The sequence below is a fragment of the Sciurus vulgaris genome, assembly GCF_902686455.1.
Source record: "Sciurus vulgaris genome assembly, chromosome: 3".
Classification (NCBI taxonomy): domain Eukaryota; kingdom Metazoa; phylum Chordata; class Mammalia; order Rodentia; family Sciuridae; genus Sciurus; species Sciurus vulgaris.
Genome location: NC_136463.1, coordinates 17,522,943 through 17,545,113, shown reverse-complemented (window position 1 = coordinate 17,545,113; position 22,171 = coordinate 17,522,943). Strand labels below are relative to the sequence as shown.

Below are 22,171 nucleotides of genomic sequence, written 5' to 3'. Positions count from 1 at the left end.
TAGTTTAAGTTTCATGTGTCATTTTACCCTAAGTAAAATAGTGCCCTTTTCATTAATAACTTACTTTCAGTTAGGAGCCTGTGGAAAGAATTGTTCTGGGATTAACCAGTAAATATATACATGAAGCCACATAATACATCCCAAAATGTGCACTGGAAATGAAAACAAAGCAGTCCAGGGTATAACTCCATGGTGATTTACAAAATGTTTTCTTGTATATTAATTCTCATATAAAAGAAACAACACTAGTAAAAAAGCGAGAGGGTTAGGAAGACAAGAGGTAAATGTCACAAGAAACATGAAGAGACCAGCGCATCTCTATTCATTACCAAATTACCAACCCAGGAATAGGACAGTCCCTCACTTGAGTTATACCTAATATAAAGAGATGAGAATCAACAGCTGAAAGAAGAGAAAATCTGGTCTTACGGGGACTTCAAGGTGGGAGAAATCACAGGCCCAGTAGTTAATTGTTTAAGTCAAGGAAGGTAGGATGGCCCAAAAAATAAAAACATTGAACGATACAAGAGACTACAACCTCAATATGCCTCAATATGTAAGAGCTTTAAAGAGAAAACCCCCCTTACATTCCCAGTTGTTTTAGTGTCCTGTTGTTCATGCAACTACACTCCCTCTAAATCATATGCTATTTTTGAAGTCAGTCCCACTACCTTTAAAAGGGTTAATTTTCACAGTAGAGGCTAATTAACATACCCAAATAAAAGGATATCTAGTTTTGGTGGAAGCCTGAGTAGGAAAGGGAAAAGACAAAACAAAACAAAGCAGTGGCTAATAGCCTTCTCTCAACACAAACTTAACCAAGGAAGGCTGAGTAGCATGTCCATGTTTGAACCATGTGTACCTGAAAAGGAAGGGGAGGAGTAGGCAGGAATGCAGACTCTGATTTGTCTTTCAGGGAGATCTTCCCTCTTGGAACCGCACTTTAAGAATTTCTAATTTTAATTACTCTAATTTAAAAGGGGGAGGCAAATTTCTACTTTAAAGGTACAGTCTGACTCACCAATTCATCTTCACTAAACCTTTAAACACTATCTGAAATCAGGTAAAAAAAAAAAAAATACTTTTCTTACGGGTGGTGACAAAGAAATAGGGGGCAATCAGACAAAAGAAAGCACAAAATCATAGCAGAAGTAAATCATGAAATTTGGTTTATAAAATGCATTCAGTAATCTCTCAATTTTAGTTTCTTTATGAAATAAATCACGAGTTTACAACATAAGCAAGAAATGCTATGAAATTGTAGTTAAATAACCATATAAAGGGTATTCACTATGAAAGCTGTCGTTAGTATCTATTCCCCTCCAAAGACATATACAGAAAGCTCATGTGGTGGTTTCTTAACCAGAGGTGATGTGATTTTGCAACCTAGGGCACACATGACAATGTCTGGAATCATATTTAATCATCTAAAATAGGAGGAGTGTGCTACTGACATTTAAAGGACAGAGACCAGAGAGGCTACAAAATATCACAGTGCACAGAACAGCTAGCTCCCTACAAGAATTATCTAGCCCAAATGTCAATGATGCCTCTATCACTAGAAATCCTGCCTGAACAAATTCATTTCTGGAAAACCATAAAAATATGGAAAAGGAGGGGAAACAGTGAGTCTATTTAGTTTTTAAAGCCTATAAGAATCCTATGTAGGGCTAAGGTTGTGGCTCAATGCTAGAGCAATTAGTTGCCTAGTGTCTGTGAGGCACTGGGTTCAATTCTCAGCACCACATAAAATCACATCTACAATTAATTTGGGGGAAAAAATATTCTAAAACCAATCATTCTATCTTGTATAAACTATTACTCAAATGACAAAAACAGTAAGGGCTGGAGATGTAGTTCAGTGGTAGTGTGTGCTCCACATGCACAAGGTCCTAGTTTCAAATCCCTAGTACCACAAAATAAACAAAAATCCAGTAAATCTTAGGAGGGAAATGTTGTTAAATAACACCGAAAAATGCTTATCCTCCTCCCAAGTAGATGAAAAATATACTGACAGTTTCATTAGGAGTCTATTAAATTCATTTTTCTAAATAATAGTATTCAAGCTTGAAGTTGATCTGGCATACTCATGTGTCAACAAGAGCAGAACAGTGATATAACTTTGAGAAAATAACCTAAGGGTTGTAAAACAGTCACCAAAATGACAGTTATCTTCTGACCTCAGAACCCAATTTAAAACAACGAACATAACACAGATACAGGGGCACAGGCCTATAATTCTAGGGACTCGGGAGTCTGAGGAAGGATCACAAGTTTGAGGCCAGACTCAGTAACTTAGCAAGGCATTATGCAATTTAACCAAAACCCTGTCTGAAAATAAAAACTAAAAAGAGCTGAGGATGTAGTTTCCCCTGGGTTCAATCCCCAATACAATACACACACACACACACACACACACACACACAGAGTACAAAACACCTAGCTATATGTTACAAATACAAAAATGGATAATAATTTAGTGCCCAACAATAGAAACCAAAATAGAATTACAGAAATTTTTACATACAATATCTCCTAACAAACATCCCATAAGGAATTGCTATAATTCCCATGCCACGTAGGAAATGAGGGCACAAGATCATTAAGCCATGATTTAAATCCAAGTAGACCAGACTCTAACGTTTCAACCACTGAACAATATTAAATGCAAGTAGCTGAGGAAAAAATTTAGTATTGTGAATCCATTTTTTAAAATCATGACTATTTATTAGACAATTTACTTACTTTATATCTAAACTTAGAATGTACTTTTAAAACACCAAAGTAGTTGTTTGTCTGTTTGGGTTTTTTTGTTTTTGTTTTTTAAGGGGGGGGGGGGGGGCATTGAATTCAAGGGCACTTGACCACTGAGCCACATCCCCAGCCCTATTTTGTATTTTATTTAGAGGCAGGGTCTCACCCAATTGCTTTAGTGCCTCATTTTTGCTGAGGCTGGCTTTGAACTCACGATCCTCCTGTCTCGGGCTCCAGAGCTGCTGGAATTACGGGCACACAACACCATGTCCAGACCCATAAAACTTTTAAGAACTGACCATGTAATGAGTCACAAAGACATAGCTCAAATCGGAAAAATCAGAAAGCATACAGGCTACAATCTTTGAATACAATGCAACAAAGTTAGAAATCAACAATAAAAAAGTAGCAAAAAATCATTTAGACTGGAAATTTTAACATATTTGTAAACAATTATGCTAAAGAGAAACCAAAATTGTTCTATTTAGGGAAAAAAAAACAAGACATCATTCTCAGCAAACTTCAAAATAAGTCATTCTATTTCAGAGAAAATGTTAGACTTCAATGTACATTTAAAGAAAATAAAACAAATTGAAAACAAATGGTGTAACTGTGTCACTTCAAGAAATGCTTTAAAAAACCCAAAGAAGAAATGAATAAAGGTAAAAATATATACATTATATACAAACTTTAATCAATGTAATAAAAAGTTTTGGTTAAAAACTAAATGACAGGGCTGGGATTTTGGCTCAGTAGTGGTGCACTTGCCTAGCACACGTGTGAGGTCCTGGGTTCAATCCTCAGTACCTCATAAAAATAAAATAAAGGTATTGTGTCCACCTACAACTAAAAAAAAAAAAAAATTTATATATATGTAAAATAAATGATAAAGCAGAACACTTTGTATCCAAGAAGAAAAGAAAAATTAGAAATGAAGGAACAAATATAAAAGAGGAGAACAGCATTGATGGGAAGAATTGAAAAGAATACTAAGCAGAATTTGTCAATAAATTTGAAAAATCTAGGCAAAATGGGCAATCTTCTAAAAAAAAATTTGATCACTAAAACAGGCTAATAAGAGGTTAAAAACTTTTAATAATAACCACAAAAGAATTTTTAGGATGTAAGCAAGAGACAGGCATGGTGGTACATGCCTGAAGACCCAGCTACTCTAGAAGCTGAGGCAGAAGGATTACTCAAGCTCAAGCTCCTCAAGTTTGATGATGAGCCTGCACAACACAGCAAAACCTAGTCTCTCCCACCACTAATACATAAGAGAGAGAGAGGGGTGGGGGAAAGAGAAAGGAACGACAAACAAAACACTGAAAAAATAAAATGGCAACTGGTTCAGACTTTTTTATTTTCCTTATTGTTTTTAGTTGTCAATAGACCTTTATTTATTTTTATGCAGTGCTGAGAATCTAACCCAGTGCCTCACATATGCTAGGCAAGTGCTTTATCTCTGAGCTACATAGAACCCCAGACCTGGTTCAGCCTTTTAACAGTTAAGTTCTATTAAAATGTCAAGAGCTAATCCAAGCATACAAAAGACAGGATGATTTACCTATTCAATCCATGGGTTGCCATAACCATACCTAGTCAAAAAACAAATGACAGGTCACTGCAAGTTATAAACACGGGAAAAAGAGGGAGCAGCCAAAAAATAAATTAAATGGGAAAAAAAAAAAATCTCACAAAATCAACTTTGACATATGTAAAAGAATATTCCAGGTCATCCAGAAAATAGTATTTATGCTACAAACTCTACATACTGCGATGTAAACTAGAGAAAACATGGGTTTTTGTTTGCCATGTTGTTCAATGCTGTGTCTCTCATGTCCTGAAGAGCACTTAATTCATAATAGTAACAATACTGCTTGAATGAATTCAAGGTTTAATCAACATCAGCAAATCTTAAAGATTCTGGGGAGGGCTTGGGCTGTGGTTCACTGATAGAGCACATGCCTAGCTTATGTGAGGCACTGGGTTTGAGCCTCAGCATCACACAAAATAAATAAAGGTTCTGGGGAGATGTGTGTGTGTGCGTAGGAGATAGAAGATATAAATAAATACATTAATATAAAATGCATATTTATATACCTATTAAAATATCTCCATAAATCTGAAAAGACATTAAGTTCAATACTCAGTCACAGCAAAAATACTTAAGTCAGAAATTAAAAGAACTACATCTGATCTAACAATACCCATCTATCACAAACCTATAGTACAAGTCATACTCAACAGCAAAACCTAACTTTTCTAATTAAACTCAGGAACCAGAAAACAAAGTCCCCTACCTCTGTACACTCAACATGTACTGCAGAGTTCCAGTGTATGCAAACAGACAAGAAACAGTAATAGGGACTGGAGTTGCGGCAGCTCAGCGGTAGAGCGCTAGTGTGGGGCCCAGGGTTCAATACTCAGTACCACATAAAAATAAAATAAAGGTATTGTGTCTACCTACAACTGAAACAAAATGCTTAAAAAAAAAAGAAGAAGGAGGAGGAAAGAAAAAGAAAGAAAGAAAGAAAGAAAGAAAGAAAGAAAGAAAGAAAGAAAGAAAGAAAAGAAAGAGAGAGAAACAAAGAAAGAAACAAAGAAAGAAACAAAAAAAATAAAAGAAGGAGAAATACTAAGGGATAGGAATATGGCTCAGTGGTAGATCACTTGCCTAGCAGAATGAGGCCTTAAGTTTGATTCCCAGCAGCACAGCAAAAAGAAAAAAAAAAAAAAAAAAAAATTACAAAGGCAAAAGTTTAATGAAAAGTAACAAAAATAGATCCCTATCTACTGCTAGATAACTGTCCAGTTAGTAAAATCAATGGAAATAAAGAACTGTCAAGTGTACTAAAATTCAGATAAGGAGGCCAAACACAAAAATCGAGATATAAACAAAAATGGTTTTCCATATACCAAAAAGAAATAATCTCATTCTTAATAGGATTAAAATCTTTAAATAAACCTAAGAGATACAAAAGGAAAAACTATACAAAGAAGAGTGTGTATTTTACCCCAAACACGAAGGACACCAGAAGAAAAATACAACTCTGGAAGACCTAGTATCAACATGTAGTATTTCAAAACTAATGTATATACTCAGAGCAATCTCAGTCTAAATCTCAAAATGACTTAAAGGAAGCTGATAAACGAATTCTAAAATTCATATGAAGAAAACAATCACAAATAGAACCCTCAAAAATATATGAAATTTTAAGTACAAGGAGAGTTACCCTATCAGTTAAAAAAAGATATGGTAAATATGTATGTTACAAACATACAGAATACATACACATTTCAAGTGCTGATAATTCAAACAGTGTAGTCATGATGCAAAAACTAATACTGGATCAACAAAACAAGACATGTGAATTTAGTTCACAACAGAAGAGACATTTCTATTTCTAATCACAGAAGAATAATGACCTACTCAATTTATTGTCTGAAAACAACTCATTATTCAATGTGTGTGGAGGGGGATAAGTTGAAATCTTACTTCAAACCATAAAAAAAAAAAAAGCTAAACATAAGTTACCCACCATTTTTGTCACTCCTTCCATAAAATGTTCTTTTACTCCAAAAAATTTCATTTCTTTAGTTCTCCTTCCCAAACACTGACATCCCTTCTTGCCTTTACTATTTCTGTCAATATTCTGCCAATTTTCTAGAATCAAAATTCAGTCATGTCACCACATTTTCTACAGTGTGTAATCATGAAACAAGATTAAAATTTGGAATCAAGACCTCTGTTACGGGCTGGGATTGTGGCTCAGTGATACAGCACTTGCCTAGCATGTGTGAGGCACTGGGTTCAATCCTCAGCACCACATAAACTTAAAAAAAAAAAAAAAAATTTTTTTAAAGACCTCTATTACAACCTTGATTCTTATAATAATCTTTAACATAGCATACTTCATCTGTCTCTAAGTTTCTTACCTATAAAATGACAAATCTGTGCTTTTCTCCAAGTGCACTCTAATATTCTCTTTGTCAATCTTGCATCTAGATCATTCTTTCCATCTTATGTCTACTGCCCTGATTCAAGACCCTTATCTACAGTTAGGCTATCACAATAGCTTCCATGCCTTTAGTCTTCCCCCCCTTTTTAAATTTTAACATTTATCATTTATTTACTGGTGCTGTTTATCTATAATAATTGTGGGGGAAATCCTTGCCTTTAGTCTTGCCCTGCTGCAAACCATCTGAAAACATGCAATACATTCAATCCACAATAGTATCAAATTACTCTTTTATGATTATCTCATGCAATTACACTTATACGATCCCTCATTATTCTTAGGATAAAATGCAAATGCACTAGACTCACATTCAAAAGCAATGTAACCCCAATTTACCTTTCCAACTTTATCATCTTTCGAGAAACATGTTTTGACAGTTCTTTTCACTGATAATGATTGAACATACTCACTCTAAGTTTCCTCATCCTTGGACCTCAAACATGATATGTCTTCCTGGAAACCTAAGAATCATCCTTGATCCAAACTGAAGTTTGGATCTCTTCTCAGGTCTTTTGCTCACCTTAGCTCAAAGTAACCACTCTTCCTAAGACTTCAGTATTTAATTCCTAGATCGTGTATCTAGTACGAAGCAGACCAATGCCTATCTTTGGTGCTTCATTTTCCAATTCAATGCCAGGGGTACAGTAATATAAATTACTCCTTGAAGACAAGAACCAAGTCCTCAATTCTTCTTAAGCGTTTTCATTGTTCCTTATTTAACTACACTTCAGAGGCAAGGTTAATCATGATAAATGATCCTAAAAGGCTAGTCTCCAAGTAATTACAGCACCTTGAAAGCTGTTTAATTTATTACTATTTTGTTCAAAGAATTCTGGAACTCCTTTTCTGGAATGGCCCCAGGAACATTTTGACTATTCTCAATGACTTCGAATCTTAGTTTCTTTTCAGATCCTCAACTAAGATGACTCCTCTGATCACTGTTGAAGGACTATCTATCAAAGGAAGGAACTTAGGTCCATCTGCAAAGAAACACCCCAGTGTAATTCTGTGCTTTACCTTTCTATAAATTCATCAACCAATTTACCATTCATGGATGAGATTAGGGACATTTAACTTACCAACTTACTTTACATCACACTACAGCAAACCATGAAAGTTTATATAATTTAAATGCTTAATGGAAACAACCTCTCACACTATACATATACACACACAACTAAGTGTATGAGTACATCTGTATCTATATAGATAGTATGAATGTACACTACCTTAAATTTAAGGTTACTTCTTCTTACCTTTCAACTCTGGGATCTGAGACCTGCTTATTATTCAAGCTAACATTAAGGAAAAATTAAGAGAATTCTTAACTGGGAGGATAATCACTGCACTAAGCAATCTTCCTGGAAATACAAAATCAGCTTTTCTAATTAACAATTCTAAACAGTTACTCTTATGAATGTTTGAGTCTTTGCATAAAAGATCAATTTCATGTACAGATGGGCAGAAGCAAAATAAGTTTTAAGCAAGATTCTTTTTTTTTCCCCATCTTACAAAGAGAAGACTAGTCCGATTTCCTGGCCTTCTGAATAAGAATCTTGCAAAAATCACTATGCATAGGGTGTGCCCAAAGAATACTTACTGGAAAAAACTGCTGGGTGAGTGCCAGTTTAGAAAGAAAAAACATTTTCACCCAGTTGGACATCTAGAGAAACAGAGGTTGCAGTAACTCAGTTGAAAACTCTGAAGACATTTTTAGGAAAAACAAAAATCATCATTTCATTCTCATGTAAAATTTATGAAAGGCAGCTAAATAAATCAATGAAGGATTCAACTATGCTAACTTTATGCATCTAAAAAGCAATAAATGAAATTCTTTGATATCTCATAGTACCAAATGGCATTAGGAACCCTGTGTGTTCTAGTAAATCAACTTAATCATCTGTCATAATTTCTGTTTTGTGAACCCAACAGCCTCTTGAGTGGAGGTATGTCATAGTTTTCAACTGATTATTTCTGGGGAAAAATATAAAACTATGATTTTGCTTCTTAACAGGAATGAAAGAAAATTTCAATTTTTTTTTTAAATGGGGAGATTTCAAAAACAAAAAACTCCAACAACAGCTTTATAAGTAAAAAAGATATCCATCCTACAAAGATTTTACTCTCTCACTGCATCCCACCCTCCAAGGCCATTCAAAACAACATAACCTTAAAAAGCTCAGATATTCTTCATCGCCTTAAGAGGGGAAAAAAGGGGCGGGGGTTAAAAAACAGTTACAATAAGCAAACACAATGACACCAGGTTGCCTCATGAGAAACATGTGAACTGACTTCCTATGGAAATACAAGCAACATGAGCCACTCAGCATACTTCAGCAAAGCAGAGGGCATGCTGAACAGTGAAAATAGCCTTTCCAAGTTTGGCCTGGTCCCATAATTACAAAACAAGCATTTCTGAAAAAATTAAAATTAACAACAGTAGTCCAGATTTTTCCCACTGTTCTGCTCCCTCTTTAGTAATAACCTCACAAATATTAAGGAAAAAAAAAATCTCTGGTTCATTCAACAGGTTTTCTTGATGTATTCAAAATAAATCCACAGAAATAAAATACCAAATAAGATAGCAAAAACCTCCTACCCAGGCACTGACAGAGAGCTATTAAGTTCATATGTGTAGTCTTGGTTCTCAACTGTAAAATGGGAATACCACAATCACATTGAGAGTTTTAAAGATTAAATAAGATACTAAATGTAACAAAACATATAGAAGGTGTGACCAATAAACATTATTTCCATTTTTTTACCTTTAAGAAAAAAATCACTCCAACCCTGCCCTAGCAAAATGCCCCTCCCTAACCCAATCTTCTACACACAAGCACACGTGCACAAACACGCACACACAAAAATAAAGGGTATTACAGGCTTAAGAGTATATTTAGTTAAGATACACAGATCATTATGCCTTTTTCTCAAAAGCTAATACTTTGTATTAGCTTCTTGAATATAAAGTTAAGTGTCCTTATTTTTACATGTTTGAGTCTTTTCATTAATCAAATCTAAAGGACAATTTGATTCTGTCTCCAAGAATATAGCTAGGGTTTATGCCCAGGCTATACATCAAGAGCCTACAGTAATATTTTGATCTCTTATTAAGTTAGGCCAAGTTACATTTCCATTCCTCAGTCTAACACTATAAATTAAAACACCTACCTCATCAAATTATTAAAGATTATATAAAAAAATTAAGACAATGCCTACCCACCAAAAATGTAATAAACATAGGCTATGATTATTTCCCTATCAACATGTTTCAACTCTACTGTCTGATTTAAGTTAATTAAAAATGTTTCTTAGCTCACCTAAATGATTTAGTCAAAATTCTCCTGGGGTTCTACAGTCTCCCAGGTTTCAGACTAATCTGGTCTCAAAGGTCCTAAACTCTTGTCTCCCCCCCAATTTCTTTACCTTGCTGAGATGTACCTCCCAAGTTCCAGAAGAACGAATGGGAAACAGGGATTAAAGAAGAGAGTAAGGAAATGGTACACTACACATACACAGTATCATTCAATTTCCTAGCACATGCCCTTTATTCTATTAGGCAAAACAACTTAAAGAAAATTATTTTAAAATAAAATATAATGCCTTTGCCTACTGCCATTCCCCTATCTCTTCATTTCCACCAAAATTAAGTATCTCCACAAGTCCTGTTACCTCAGTTCTGAATACATTCTATATGACTATAATGCTATTGAATAGGTTGCCAGAATTAACCTGTATTTATAAAATAACAGCAACATGCATGGTGGTGCACATCTGTAATCCCACTGACTCGTGAGGCTGAGGCAAGAGAATCACAAGTTCAAGGTCAGCCTCAGCAACTTAAGAAGTCCTAGGTAACTTAGTGAGATTCTGTCTCAAAATAAAAAAAAAATAAAATAAAAAGGGTTGGGGATGTAGCGCAGTGGTTCAGTGGTAAAGAGCCTGTGGTACCTTAAAAAACAAACAAGCACCTAGCAACTTTTTAGTATGGTTCCCTTATTTAAAAGGGTACAGTGTTTGCATATAACTCAAATACGGTAAATCACCTCTAAATGACTTACAGTACCTAATGCAGTGTAAATGAAAACAGCCGTTATACTGTGGTATTGAGGAAATAATGACAAGAAAAAATATGTACATTTTCTGCACACATGCATTTTTCCCCCCAGAGTTTTTGATCCTCAGATGCTGAATTCATCGATGTGGAGCACTTAGATTCTGAGGGCCATCTGTATTGTTTGAGAAATTTTCATCAGACTTTATTTCGAAATAATTTTATTTAACACCTTTGTAAAAATCCTTCATAAGTGTACAAATACTCTTTGTCCCAAAGGTTCAAATTTATAGAAACACAACGCTTTCTTTATATTAAATATATGACCATAATTTTCCTGACACATAATGGGAAACAGTGGAATAAGCAATGCTCTGGTAGACATGAAAGAACATGACCTTAGGTATGAATTTCTGCCCAGATTACAAAATAATCTAGTCCATTTGGTCTATGTTTAGGGACAGAGTGGGAAAACTAAAGTACTACTCATTTCTGACAGAACATAGCTCCAAGCTTTCCGTTTTCTAGTTAAAACAATTTATTTTATCATGTTGACAGAACCTAACCGTGTGCTCTGCAAAGGACACGTCTAATTATAACCAACAGAGGGCTGGGGATATAGCTCAGTTGTGCTTGCCTCATATGCACAGGCCCTGGGTTCAATCCCCAGAACCAGCAAAAAAAAAAAAAAAAAAAAAAAAAAAAAAAAAAAAAAAAAAAAAACCCCAACAGAGAAAAATGTTTAAATTAAAAATACAGAAATGCTCACTACACTCAATGATCTCTCCCATCTGTTCCTTCTCCATCTCAACGTATCTATCCAACCTATTTACCCACTTGTCCCCCACCAAAAAAAAAAAAAAAATCTGATAATCACTCATTACAGTGTCAGTTATCTCTTTCTCCATCCCTCTTCTCCAGCCACTGCATCCAATCCACCACAAGTCCTAATCATCTCTACTTTCAGTAACCAATTCTGTTACTCTTTCCTGCCAAAGGCTAGGTCCACCATACTTTCACCTGACTTACTATAAAAGCTTAGGTAGTTAAGGAATTACTAGTTAGCCTAAATCCACTTCTACACCATTTTCTACACAATAAGAAAGGTCTTGGGGAGGAGGGGCATTGTGTAAGCCCTGTCAATGCTTTAAAATAAAATATTAAACTTGGTATGCTCTACAAGGCGTCTGTATTATCTGTCAATTACTTGCCTCTCTGGCCTCATTTCTCACTATTCTCCTTTTTTGATTTGTTATTTTTAGATATACATGACAGTAGAGTGTATATTGACATAGTATACATACATGGAGTATAATTTATTCTAATTAGGACCCCATTTTTGCAGACTATTCTCCTTTTAACAAAGTACATCTTGTTCTGAAGGGCCAAGCACCCTCCATTTTCAGGACCTACATATACATCTACAGCAAATTCTCTTTTCCCATCAATTCTTTCTCATCCTTAAGGTCTAAACATACATGTTACTTGATCATCAAGAGATTCATTATCACTGGGGCAGTGGCAAGCTGGTAATCTCAGAAACTTGGGAAGCTTGAGACAGGAGGACCACAAGGTCAAAGACAGCCTCAGCATTTAGTGAGACCCTGTATCAAAATAAAATAAAAAGGGTCAGGGATGTGGTTCAGTGGTTAAGCACCCCTGGGTTCAATTCCCAGTACCCCCGCCTCCCAAAAAAACAGAGAATCATAATCATATACCATGTTAACTAAAAATACCTGATATAAACATTCACAGCACTCTGGACTTTTTGTTTCTGTGACACCCACAACTATAAATATGTCATCTATATGATTACTTGCTTCAATAATTTGTTTAGTCTATATTCCCTATAAGGGCAGAGCAAGGATCATGTATAGACCTAATAAATGAATTAATCAAGTTCAAAGTCTCTGTGTTCATTTTCTGTCTATACAGAATTACCTAGACTTACTGATTTTTAACACTTGCTGAAACTTGTAAGGAATACAGAAACCTTCATTTCTAAGACCTTAGTATGAGCCTGGACCCTCCTGAATTATCAAGAGTGGCTCTGAAATTCTCCTGGTTATCATCTATTCCTACAGTCACCCAGATTTGAAACTTCAATTATCTATGATGATCACTCCCTTCATTCACCACCCCCACACATCACTATTATTAAATCCCATTAAATTTACCTCTACATCACTTTTGAAATTCTCTATCTCTTTACACTATCACCCTAACCCATACCCTGCCATGTTGCCAACACAGCCCACTCTAGCCACCAAATGTTCATGTCTTTTGAACTGTCTTGCTTTTGTACCACAGCCACAACCAAAAGCAAACAAAAAACTCAGCCACCCTTCCAACCTCACTTCTGATATCTTTTTCTTTGATTAGTATGATTTTCCCCTATTTCATTCATTATCACCCAGCAGCAACCTTATACTACTCTGTGCCAGGCACTGTTCTAATCATCTGTCTTACCATGTTCTCCATTTCCTATAAACTCCATGAGGACATTCAACAGTTTCTTCACCTATGCCATGGAGTCTTACACATTTATTCATTTAATAAGTACTTATCATATGACTACCTTAATAGTATCATAAAAGACTAGTTTGTATTTTAGAGAAGGAAAATCAGCTGGGTGTGATGGCAAGCTCCTGTAATACCAGCAGGTTGCGCAGGAGGATCTCAAGTTCGAATCCAGCCTCAACAATGGCGAGGCGCTAAGCAATTTAGATGCTGTCTCTAAAATACAAAATAGGGTTGGGGATATGGCTCAGTGGTCAAGTTCAATCCCCTATACCCAAAGGAAAAAAAAAAAAAAAAAAGGCTAGGGTTGTGGTTCAGTGGTAGAGCACTTGCCTAGCATGTGTGAGGCACTGGGTTCAATTCTCAGAACCACATTTAAAGAAATAAAGGTTTTGAGTCCATCTACAACTAAAACAAATATATTAAAAAAGAAATAAAAGAAAAATAAACTTATTTTTCAAGTTCTATCAGTGACTTCTAGGACTTTTGCCTCAGCTTCCCAAATTACAAAAATGATAAGAACAACTCTATCAATGCAATTTGAGTTCTAAACATCATCTAGTTTAATTTCCTCGTTTTAATAAAGAAAAGGCTACATGGTTAATCTTCTGTTTGGTTTATAGTGGAGAAGGGTTAAGCAGAGAACATGATTCATGTCTTCTGGTTGATATTTCTCTTACCCCATCACTCTGTGAAAGTAAGACTTAAGAAAATGCTAAATCAATTTGATTGCCACTCTGGCAAATTCTTCTCTGTGCTCTTAATAAGCTCATGTAGGAGCTATAATTTGAAGCATTCCAAAGTTCCTAAAAAGCAAAACCTACAAACATGTTAGTAATGCATTACGTTGTGAGGTCTTCATTAACTCTGAGAGGGTGAAGTTACCCAAAACAAGAAAAGTCAATACATTGCAATCAAGACTGTTCAAAATTCAAGTAAGTGCTTTAGTACCACTGAGGATTTATATTTCATGTTAAACCAACCTTGATTTGGAATAGACTTCAAAAGGCTAGTAGACAAAATAGGTCAGTATATAAATAAAGGTAGACATTAAAGCATGAAAATAAAATATGAATAGGGAAACAAAATGAATCCAAGAATGAAGCTTTTAAAATGGTACAAAGAAACCTACAAGGTTGGCTTTAAACTTTCAAATCCAAGAAAAACCTAGTGAACATAAATTATAGCATCTAGGTAATATAAACAGACCAAAAGTGTGGAGGACAATTATTCTGGGTTGTTTATCTTTCTCCCTGTGATCCTTAAAAAGAAACCACTGTATGGCTGGGCCTGGTGGTACAAGGCTATAATCCCAGCAACTTAGGAGGCGGAGGAAGGAGAATATCTTAAGTCCAAGGCCTCAGCAATTTAGCAAGGTCCTAAGCAACTTAGCAAGATCCTGTCTCAAAATTTAAAAAGAAAAAAAAAAAAAAAAAAAAGGAGGGGGGGACGGGGATGTGTGAAGTGCCCCTGGGTTCTACACAGCATTTAAAAAAAGGGGGGGGGGGGGGGGGCGGGGCACTGTGAAGAACAACAATATTTCAATAGTCACAATTAAATGTTTTATGGATTATTTTTATACCAACCTTCAAGATACTTAAATCTATAATAACAGTTCAAAGGGAAAAAGAAAGCACACAGGGACAGGGATGTAGCCAGTGGTACAGTGCTTGCCTTGCCCTAGTTTAGAGCCCCAATCACACAGACACAGAGGCACACATGCACGCACACAAACACATATGCAGGGTGGGCTTTAGGGGGAAGGTCTATAATGTGATCCATTGCAAACTGTTTTAACAGGAAGTACTTATTATGGAAGTTTATAAGGACCCATAAAATGCAAAACAAGTTTAGCACAATCAGAAATGGTCCCTAGGACTGAGAACAAAATAGAGAAAAAAACTCTCAGAGAAGAAAGGGGAAGAAAACAAACTGAAGTGAACAAGAGACATCAAGCACACACTCACAAACACACACCCTCTCAACAGGGATATCACTTCTACAATTCAGAATTAAATAAAAGGTATTTATTAAAACACAACTTCCTATTCCAAAATCGAGATGATTCATAAATTCCTGCACCTTCCACAGTGATGTCAGTAAGAATGATTTAAGTCATAATAAACCCAAGACAGTACAGAATTTTCAAAGAATATCCACTGTACCAAGATAGAGACATGTATGAAACACTTTTGGAGTATTTTCCAAAAGAGCTAAACAAAAGTATAAGAGTTTAAAACCTAACATAAAATCAGTTAACAAAAAATTAACCAAAAAAGGGAAAGATCTTCTCTAACCTGTCTCATTTAGCAATATAGTTTATTGCTAAGTACAGTACAATGACAAACACACAATTTGCCAAAAATTAAACAACATATTAAAAATCAATCATTCTACTACTGCTAGCAAGTGCCACGAACTTACAAGAGATCACTGTTAGAGATCAGTTTTCCTTTAAGTAGAGAAAAAAATTAATTCTTGGTGAAAGACTCATAATTTCAGAATTTACATCCACTCGTAATTTAAGCAACCTTATTTAAAAACAACTCACTCCCACAGTCTCCTGTACAAAATATTTTCATCATGGCTGCCTAGACTACATGTAGCCTACTATACCTATGGAAACAGAATAAAATATAGACAAGCTGCTGTAACAAGTTATTTTTTTGTTACAGCAGAAATAACTACTCATTCGACTCAACAATTTCATTATGGTTATGAAAGAGATTAGAAAGAAAAGGATTCTAAGCATCGGAAAAACAATTTACTTTTCCTTCTTTTTTAATTAAAGTAATGCTTTAATTTATCTGATCAGTTATTGAAAACTTTTAAAATATTAGAAAGATTAGCTGGGCGCATGCCTGTAACCCCAGCTCTGTGAGGCTGAAGCAGGAGAACTGACCATGAGTTCAAAGTCAGGCTCAGCAACAGCGAGGCACTAAGCAACTCAGTGATACCCTGTCTCTAAATAAAATACAATAGGGCTGGGGGATGTGGCTCGGTGCCCCTGAGTTTAATTCCCAGTGCCCTCCCCCCACAAAAAATATTGGGAAGATCAACTAACACCTGACTAAATAAATACCAATCTGCTAATGGGGGTTTGGGGAGTTGGAATAGAAGTTCACTGGATTAGACAAAGGGGAGTGAAGGGAAGGAAGGGGAGGATGAGAAAGACAGTAAAATGAACAGGACACAACTTTCCTATATTCATGTATGAGTAAACGACCAATGAAACTCCTCATCATGTACAACCCCAAGAATGGGATTCTAATTAGAATAAGTTAAAGTCCATGTATATATAATATGTCAAAGTAGAGGGCACTCCACTGTCATGTACATCTAAGAAAATTTTTTAAAAAGCCAATCTGGTAATCTTGCTCAACGAAAACTTCAAAATGTTTATGCTTTACTGGTGGTTTTAATTAAAATACAGTTATAATGTGCACAAAATACATACTTGACAGTACTTTCTGTGCCCAAATTTTGCTTCCTTTTACATGATTTGAAGCTTGAAAATTTAACATCTTAAAAGAGTATTTAGATGATTTACTTTCAAGAGGATCCAATCAATCCCAAAAAGTTTCCCAAAATGATCCCTTGGCTGACCTTACAGTTCTCACCCTTTCTACCAACACATTATTATTTGAGAATGTTACTCAGAACCCAATAGTGAATGGACTAAGAGGTTTTTTCAAGTCACTAGAATACCCTTTGGAATAAGTTCTCTTTGGGTATTTTGACTTCATTGCATTAGAAACACCTACCCACAGCATCACCAAAACTTATTGTTTTCAATGCAATGTTCTTTGAACGTAAGCTATAGAATCAAGATGTCTTTTTGTTGAATACACAAATATGTAAATTTATGATGTTTCAACTGCATGTGTTTGTTATGATTTTAAAAGCAAAATGTTTAATGTTCACCAAGATATTTTTAAAGTGACAAATTATGCAGCAAAGTCAGTGAGGATAATGCCACAAATATTGGCAAGCTGATTTAAGGTGCTAACCCATTTAAACAAAGATAAGCTATCTTACAGAAGTAGCCAACCTCTGACACATCTGCTTTAAATGTGAACATATAAGTAAATTTATAAGTTTACTTATATGTTGAGTACAGCAAACTAAGAAATGATAATAAATACAATGAGAAATTCTGCAATAAATACCTGGACTATTGTCTTAAAAACAGAAACATAAAACGAAGTTTCATTTCAAATATACAAAGTCACAAATGTGAATAATATAGACAAACCCGAGAAAGCAAGGTAATTTACTGGTTAAAAGCATTGCTGTCTCAACCACCAAACTCACCAGATAGAATCTTAAGTCATCTTTTTGCTACAGGTGAGAAAAAACATTTTCCAACATATCCACCCATTTCAGCCTTCTCCAGTATTCCAGACATTACGTTTCTTCCAAAAGAGAAATGAAGAGAATCTACTATCAACTATCCTGCCCATCTTTCCCAACTTTTTATGTTCCCTCTCTCACAAATCTAACACAAGTAGTAAATGTAGATTTATTTAAGTATAATAAACCTCCTTATTTAAGTATGTTAAGAACTGAGAGAACTGAGAGTAAAGTACCTCTGGATCCATCATGCCAATATGGCCAGCCACCCATAGTTTATATAGAATTTTCTCAAATCAACAAATTTGGAAATTCCAGTAAAAATGTCTCCCAAATATATGACTACATTAACTTCACTGAAAAAATACTAATCTTAAAAAAAAAAAAATGCCGTCCTTCAGGAAGAAAAATCAAGGTCAAAGTGGATTGTATTTGGAGGCAACGTAATATATTCTTAAGCACTTTCTAATTATTAGTCCTTGAAGTGTTAGACACATATTTAGTCTTGTCCATTTCCTCATATAATCCTTGGGGTGTCCATAGCGATACCATGGTTTTCTATACTAATAAACTGAATTGATGGCTGGTAGCCCCTAGGTAGCTTCAGGATGGGGGCTAGTCATTGGAAAGACCAAAGTGGGAGTTAAAGAGTTGGCACTTTCAGTCCCATCCCACAACTTTGGAGTGGGGAGAGTAACTGAAGGTTAAGTTGTTCATCAATAGCGAAAGAAGTAATCAACCATGCCTATGTAATCAGGCTTTCATAAAAATTTAAAAGGACATATTCAGAGAGGTTCAGGACATCCAGGCAGATAGTATTTCCCTGAATTCCATGAGCCATTCAAGCAAAATAACTGAATCTGAGAATGGGGTTTTAAGAACCTGATTTAGAGACAGTTGGTCAGAACAGAGATAAGACAACCTGGAGCTTGAAATTGGCACCTGAAATGGAGAGGGGTGTCAGTCTTGAGGACGGGGCCCTCAATCTGTGGGATCTGACACTTATCTTCAAGTATACAGTGTCAGAATTGCATTTAATTAGAGGCAACCACCTGGGGTCCACTAAAATTGCTTGCAGGTGAGGAGGGAGAAGTCCTGACACTTTTTGAAGTCACTGAGATCTTCTGTGTTGAATGTTATAGTGAGAACACAGGAAAAAATACTTTCCTTTTCCAACATTAAGAAAACTTACATGGAAGGTGAGGAAGAGTATGGGTATATAAATGGTTGGTTATAATGTAATGTGTCATGCTGGATAATGTTATATATTGAAATCAGTTATTCTACTCATGTACATATATTGAGTGTTTCAGAATAAAAAGTGAGTTCTTAAAAAAAACAAATAACAAAAAACCAGAAAGAAAGAAAAGAACAGAAAAGAAAAAACAATCTTAAGTATGCTCTGTGTTGAATGTTTGATTAAAAGTCACTACATAGTCCAACAAAGCTAACTAAGTCAACATTTGTGGCTACAAACAACAAAATCTCAACATTCAAGCCATTCACTTACCAAAATGCTCTATATACAGTTTCAAAAGAATTCTACTCACACTGAAGGAAGTACTGGTATGATGTTACTAATGTCTTCAGTTTTTCCTTAATAAGGTTTCAAAGGAAATTAGCATCTTTTGGCCCACAGCAACACAACACTATAGCACAAATTCCTTTCTTTTCCCCCCACAACTAAACATATGTACCTATCTACCTAAAACTAGGATAAAGACAAATGGAACACAGGCACCAATATACGAAGAATTCTAGTTCTCTCCAAAGTAGGAATTCACTAAGTCTCCTTTGCCCCAACATTTCTCAAGATTGACATTATGCACGCATGCGGTCTACTCACAGGGATACATGGCATTGCTCAGGATCAGCTCTGGTCAATTCTTCCTCTTCAATATCGGACTCCCCTCCTGAACTACTGTCAGTGATATCTGAATCGAATGCTTGTTCACTGCACCGCAAGTTGGCTATGCCACTAGCTGTAAATCTCTCCAATTCTTCTGAAATTGAATCGTTTTTCAGGAAGTTGCTAAGTCCCTCTGAAGTGGTAGTTTCACTGGCAGCTTTTCTCAAGGCAGCTTCGGCCTTTCGGGTCAGCATCAACTGGCTCCGGGATCTCAAGGATTCCAAATTTGGCAATTTGCTCAAAGTCTTCTCTAAAAATCCACCCAGCTGATGCTGTAAATGCCTCTCCACCTGCTTGGCTTGCACCACCTGTAAGCGCTTCTGTAACCTGCGGGCACGGCTCTCAATATCAGCCTGCCGCCTCAGTAAAGCTGTTATCCTTGTGTCAGAATCTAAAGCACTGAAAAGAATGGAAGACGGGGGAGACTTTTTGCCCTCTAACTTGACATCACTCAAGTTAGAGCCAGAGTCTGTACCAGGTGATAACCTACTGCTTCCTTGAAGTGCTGGCTGTTCCATGGAATTGACAGAAGATTTGTTTGCAGTGCTATTATTGCTATATAGAGTTGTGTGTTCTACATCAAGGCTTCTGTGTGGAAGAGTGCAATTGGTCATACCCCCCTTTAAGTCCCCAGAGTCAGATACTGCCACTTCACCTCCCTGAAGAGCAGATGAAGTGAGAGCCCGTTTTCCCCCATTGAGGGAACTGGAATTGTCATGATCAGAATGTGTTGAACTTTTAGTCAATTTCTTAGCCAACCCATTTACAGGCGCTTGTGGCAGAGCTGTCTGACCACTTGTATTCATGGTTCTAAGATTTTCTAAGGAAAACTCCAAAACTGGCTGTCTCCCCAACAGCTCAGCTCGCAGTTCATAGGATTGAGATAAGAGAGAATGTGATTTAAGGACTGTCTGCTTGCTGAAGACCCCTTGCAATTTCAAAGACTCTTTTGAAGGAACAGATGTTACATCAGAGCAGAGATAAGATGCCACCAGTGGTTGCAGCTTTCCCAAGTCTTCCTTGGTAGAATTACTTCGGAAGTCTAGACTAGGATCTTCTGCAGCAATGGCTTTTCTTTTGGTTCCGTTGGCAGCAATAAGGATGTTGGCGTTGCCGTTATTTTCGGCACTGCCAGGGGACAAGGTGGAGGATGGGGGAGCCAGTTTGAACCGGATGTGGTGTGCTTCAGCTGCTGCATCGGTGAGAGCGGGCGCCATCGCAGCCATTCAGCACAGAGAGACAGGAAGTCCAGCCTCTCCCGATGCCGGTGCCGAGGCCAGCTCCACAGCCTCTTACTGCCTCCCCTGAGAACAGACTAGAAAATAAAAGAAGAAAAGTTAAGTTAGAAATACGAACACATTGAATAACATACACTTTTAATACATACACTATTTGAGGTATCATCCAACTTCTGCCTCCAGAAAGAAAACACTCAGGAGCACCGAATGTCTTTCACTACAAGAATTAAGAGAACCCAATTACTGAACAAGAGAATGAATTCTACCCTTCTTTTTGCCACTTGTAAACCACAGACTTAAAGTTGCCAAAACAGAAGTTCCATCCTGAGATAATCACAAATTGTTAAATCATTTTATGTAAAATAAAAATCTCTTTAAACTTCTTGGAATGAGTGATTTAAAGCAAATATATCGAACTAAATACCCAGTAACATCAAAATATTAGTAAGGAACTCCTTGTGCTCACACACACACACACACACACAAAAATGTTAAGCCAAATGACATAGGTCTGTGAACTTTCCTGGCCAGGAATCCAATTTTCATCAGCTTCTTACTTCTCCATAAGTACAGCCTGTAATACAAGGCTAAATGTACCACTCTTGCAATAGCAATTTGCATCATCAAATTTCTTTTCTTTCATATCGTAGCACTCATTAATGTCTTCTATACCGGCTCCTCCCCTTCAGCCTAAGAATTTACTCAAGTTGCCTCCATCTTCAAATTAATTGCCCAACATATCTCTCTCCTTTTAACTCAAAACTCCTTTAAAGAATATTAAAAGCAGTTGCCTCTGAACTATTTACTCTTCCATAATCTAGATTCCATCCCTACTGCTCTGACAGAGGTCACTAGTAGAATCATTTTCAAATCCAATGGTCAAGCCTGTGTCTCCTTTCTATCTGACTTCTTCCAAACATCAGCATTAGGCCTGCAGACCTTCTTGAAATTCGCCTTTCAACAGATTATTAAAACATGTGCTCCAGGGAATGTGTCCTTGACACTACTATCATTCGGTTCTCTTTCTCCTGCCTACCCCTTTAAATGCTCATATTCCCTAAGAGTCTCAATTCATTTCCCTGGCATCAATTATAGCGAGATGAGGCCTACTAACCCTCAGAAAAACTTTTTCTGAACTACATACACTAATCAACATTCCCACTCCTGATCCTTAAACTCCCTGAAACGCAGAACTCCCTTTCTTCTTCCAACACACTTATTCCTCATCCTGTTTCATTATCTTGATTAATAAATCATTATTTATTTGATAACAAAGCCAGAAACTTTAATCATTTGCCTATTCATCTCTCTTGATCTATCCGAT

The 22,171-nt window shown here is 36.2% G+C and overlaps 1 protein-coding gene across 1 annotated transcript in view; it reads right to left on the bottom strand.

The window, feature by feature from the left end:
* Nucleotides 1-22,171, bottom strand: part of KANSL1 (KAT8 regulatory NSL complex subunit 1) — a 160,650-nt gene that overhangs the window by 119,154 nt on the left and 19,325 nt on the right. The window contains 1 exon segment of the mRNA XM_079134947.1: nt 19,547-20,924. Within this exon segment, the coding sequence (XP_078991073.1) occupies nt 19,547-20,835 (1,289 nt within the window). The 5' untranslated portion in view covers nt 20,836-20,924.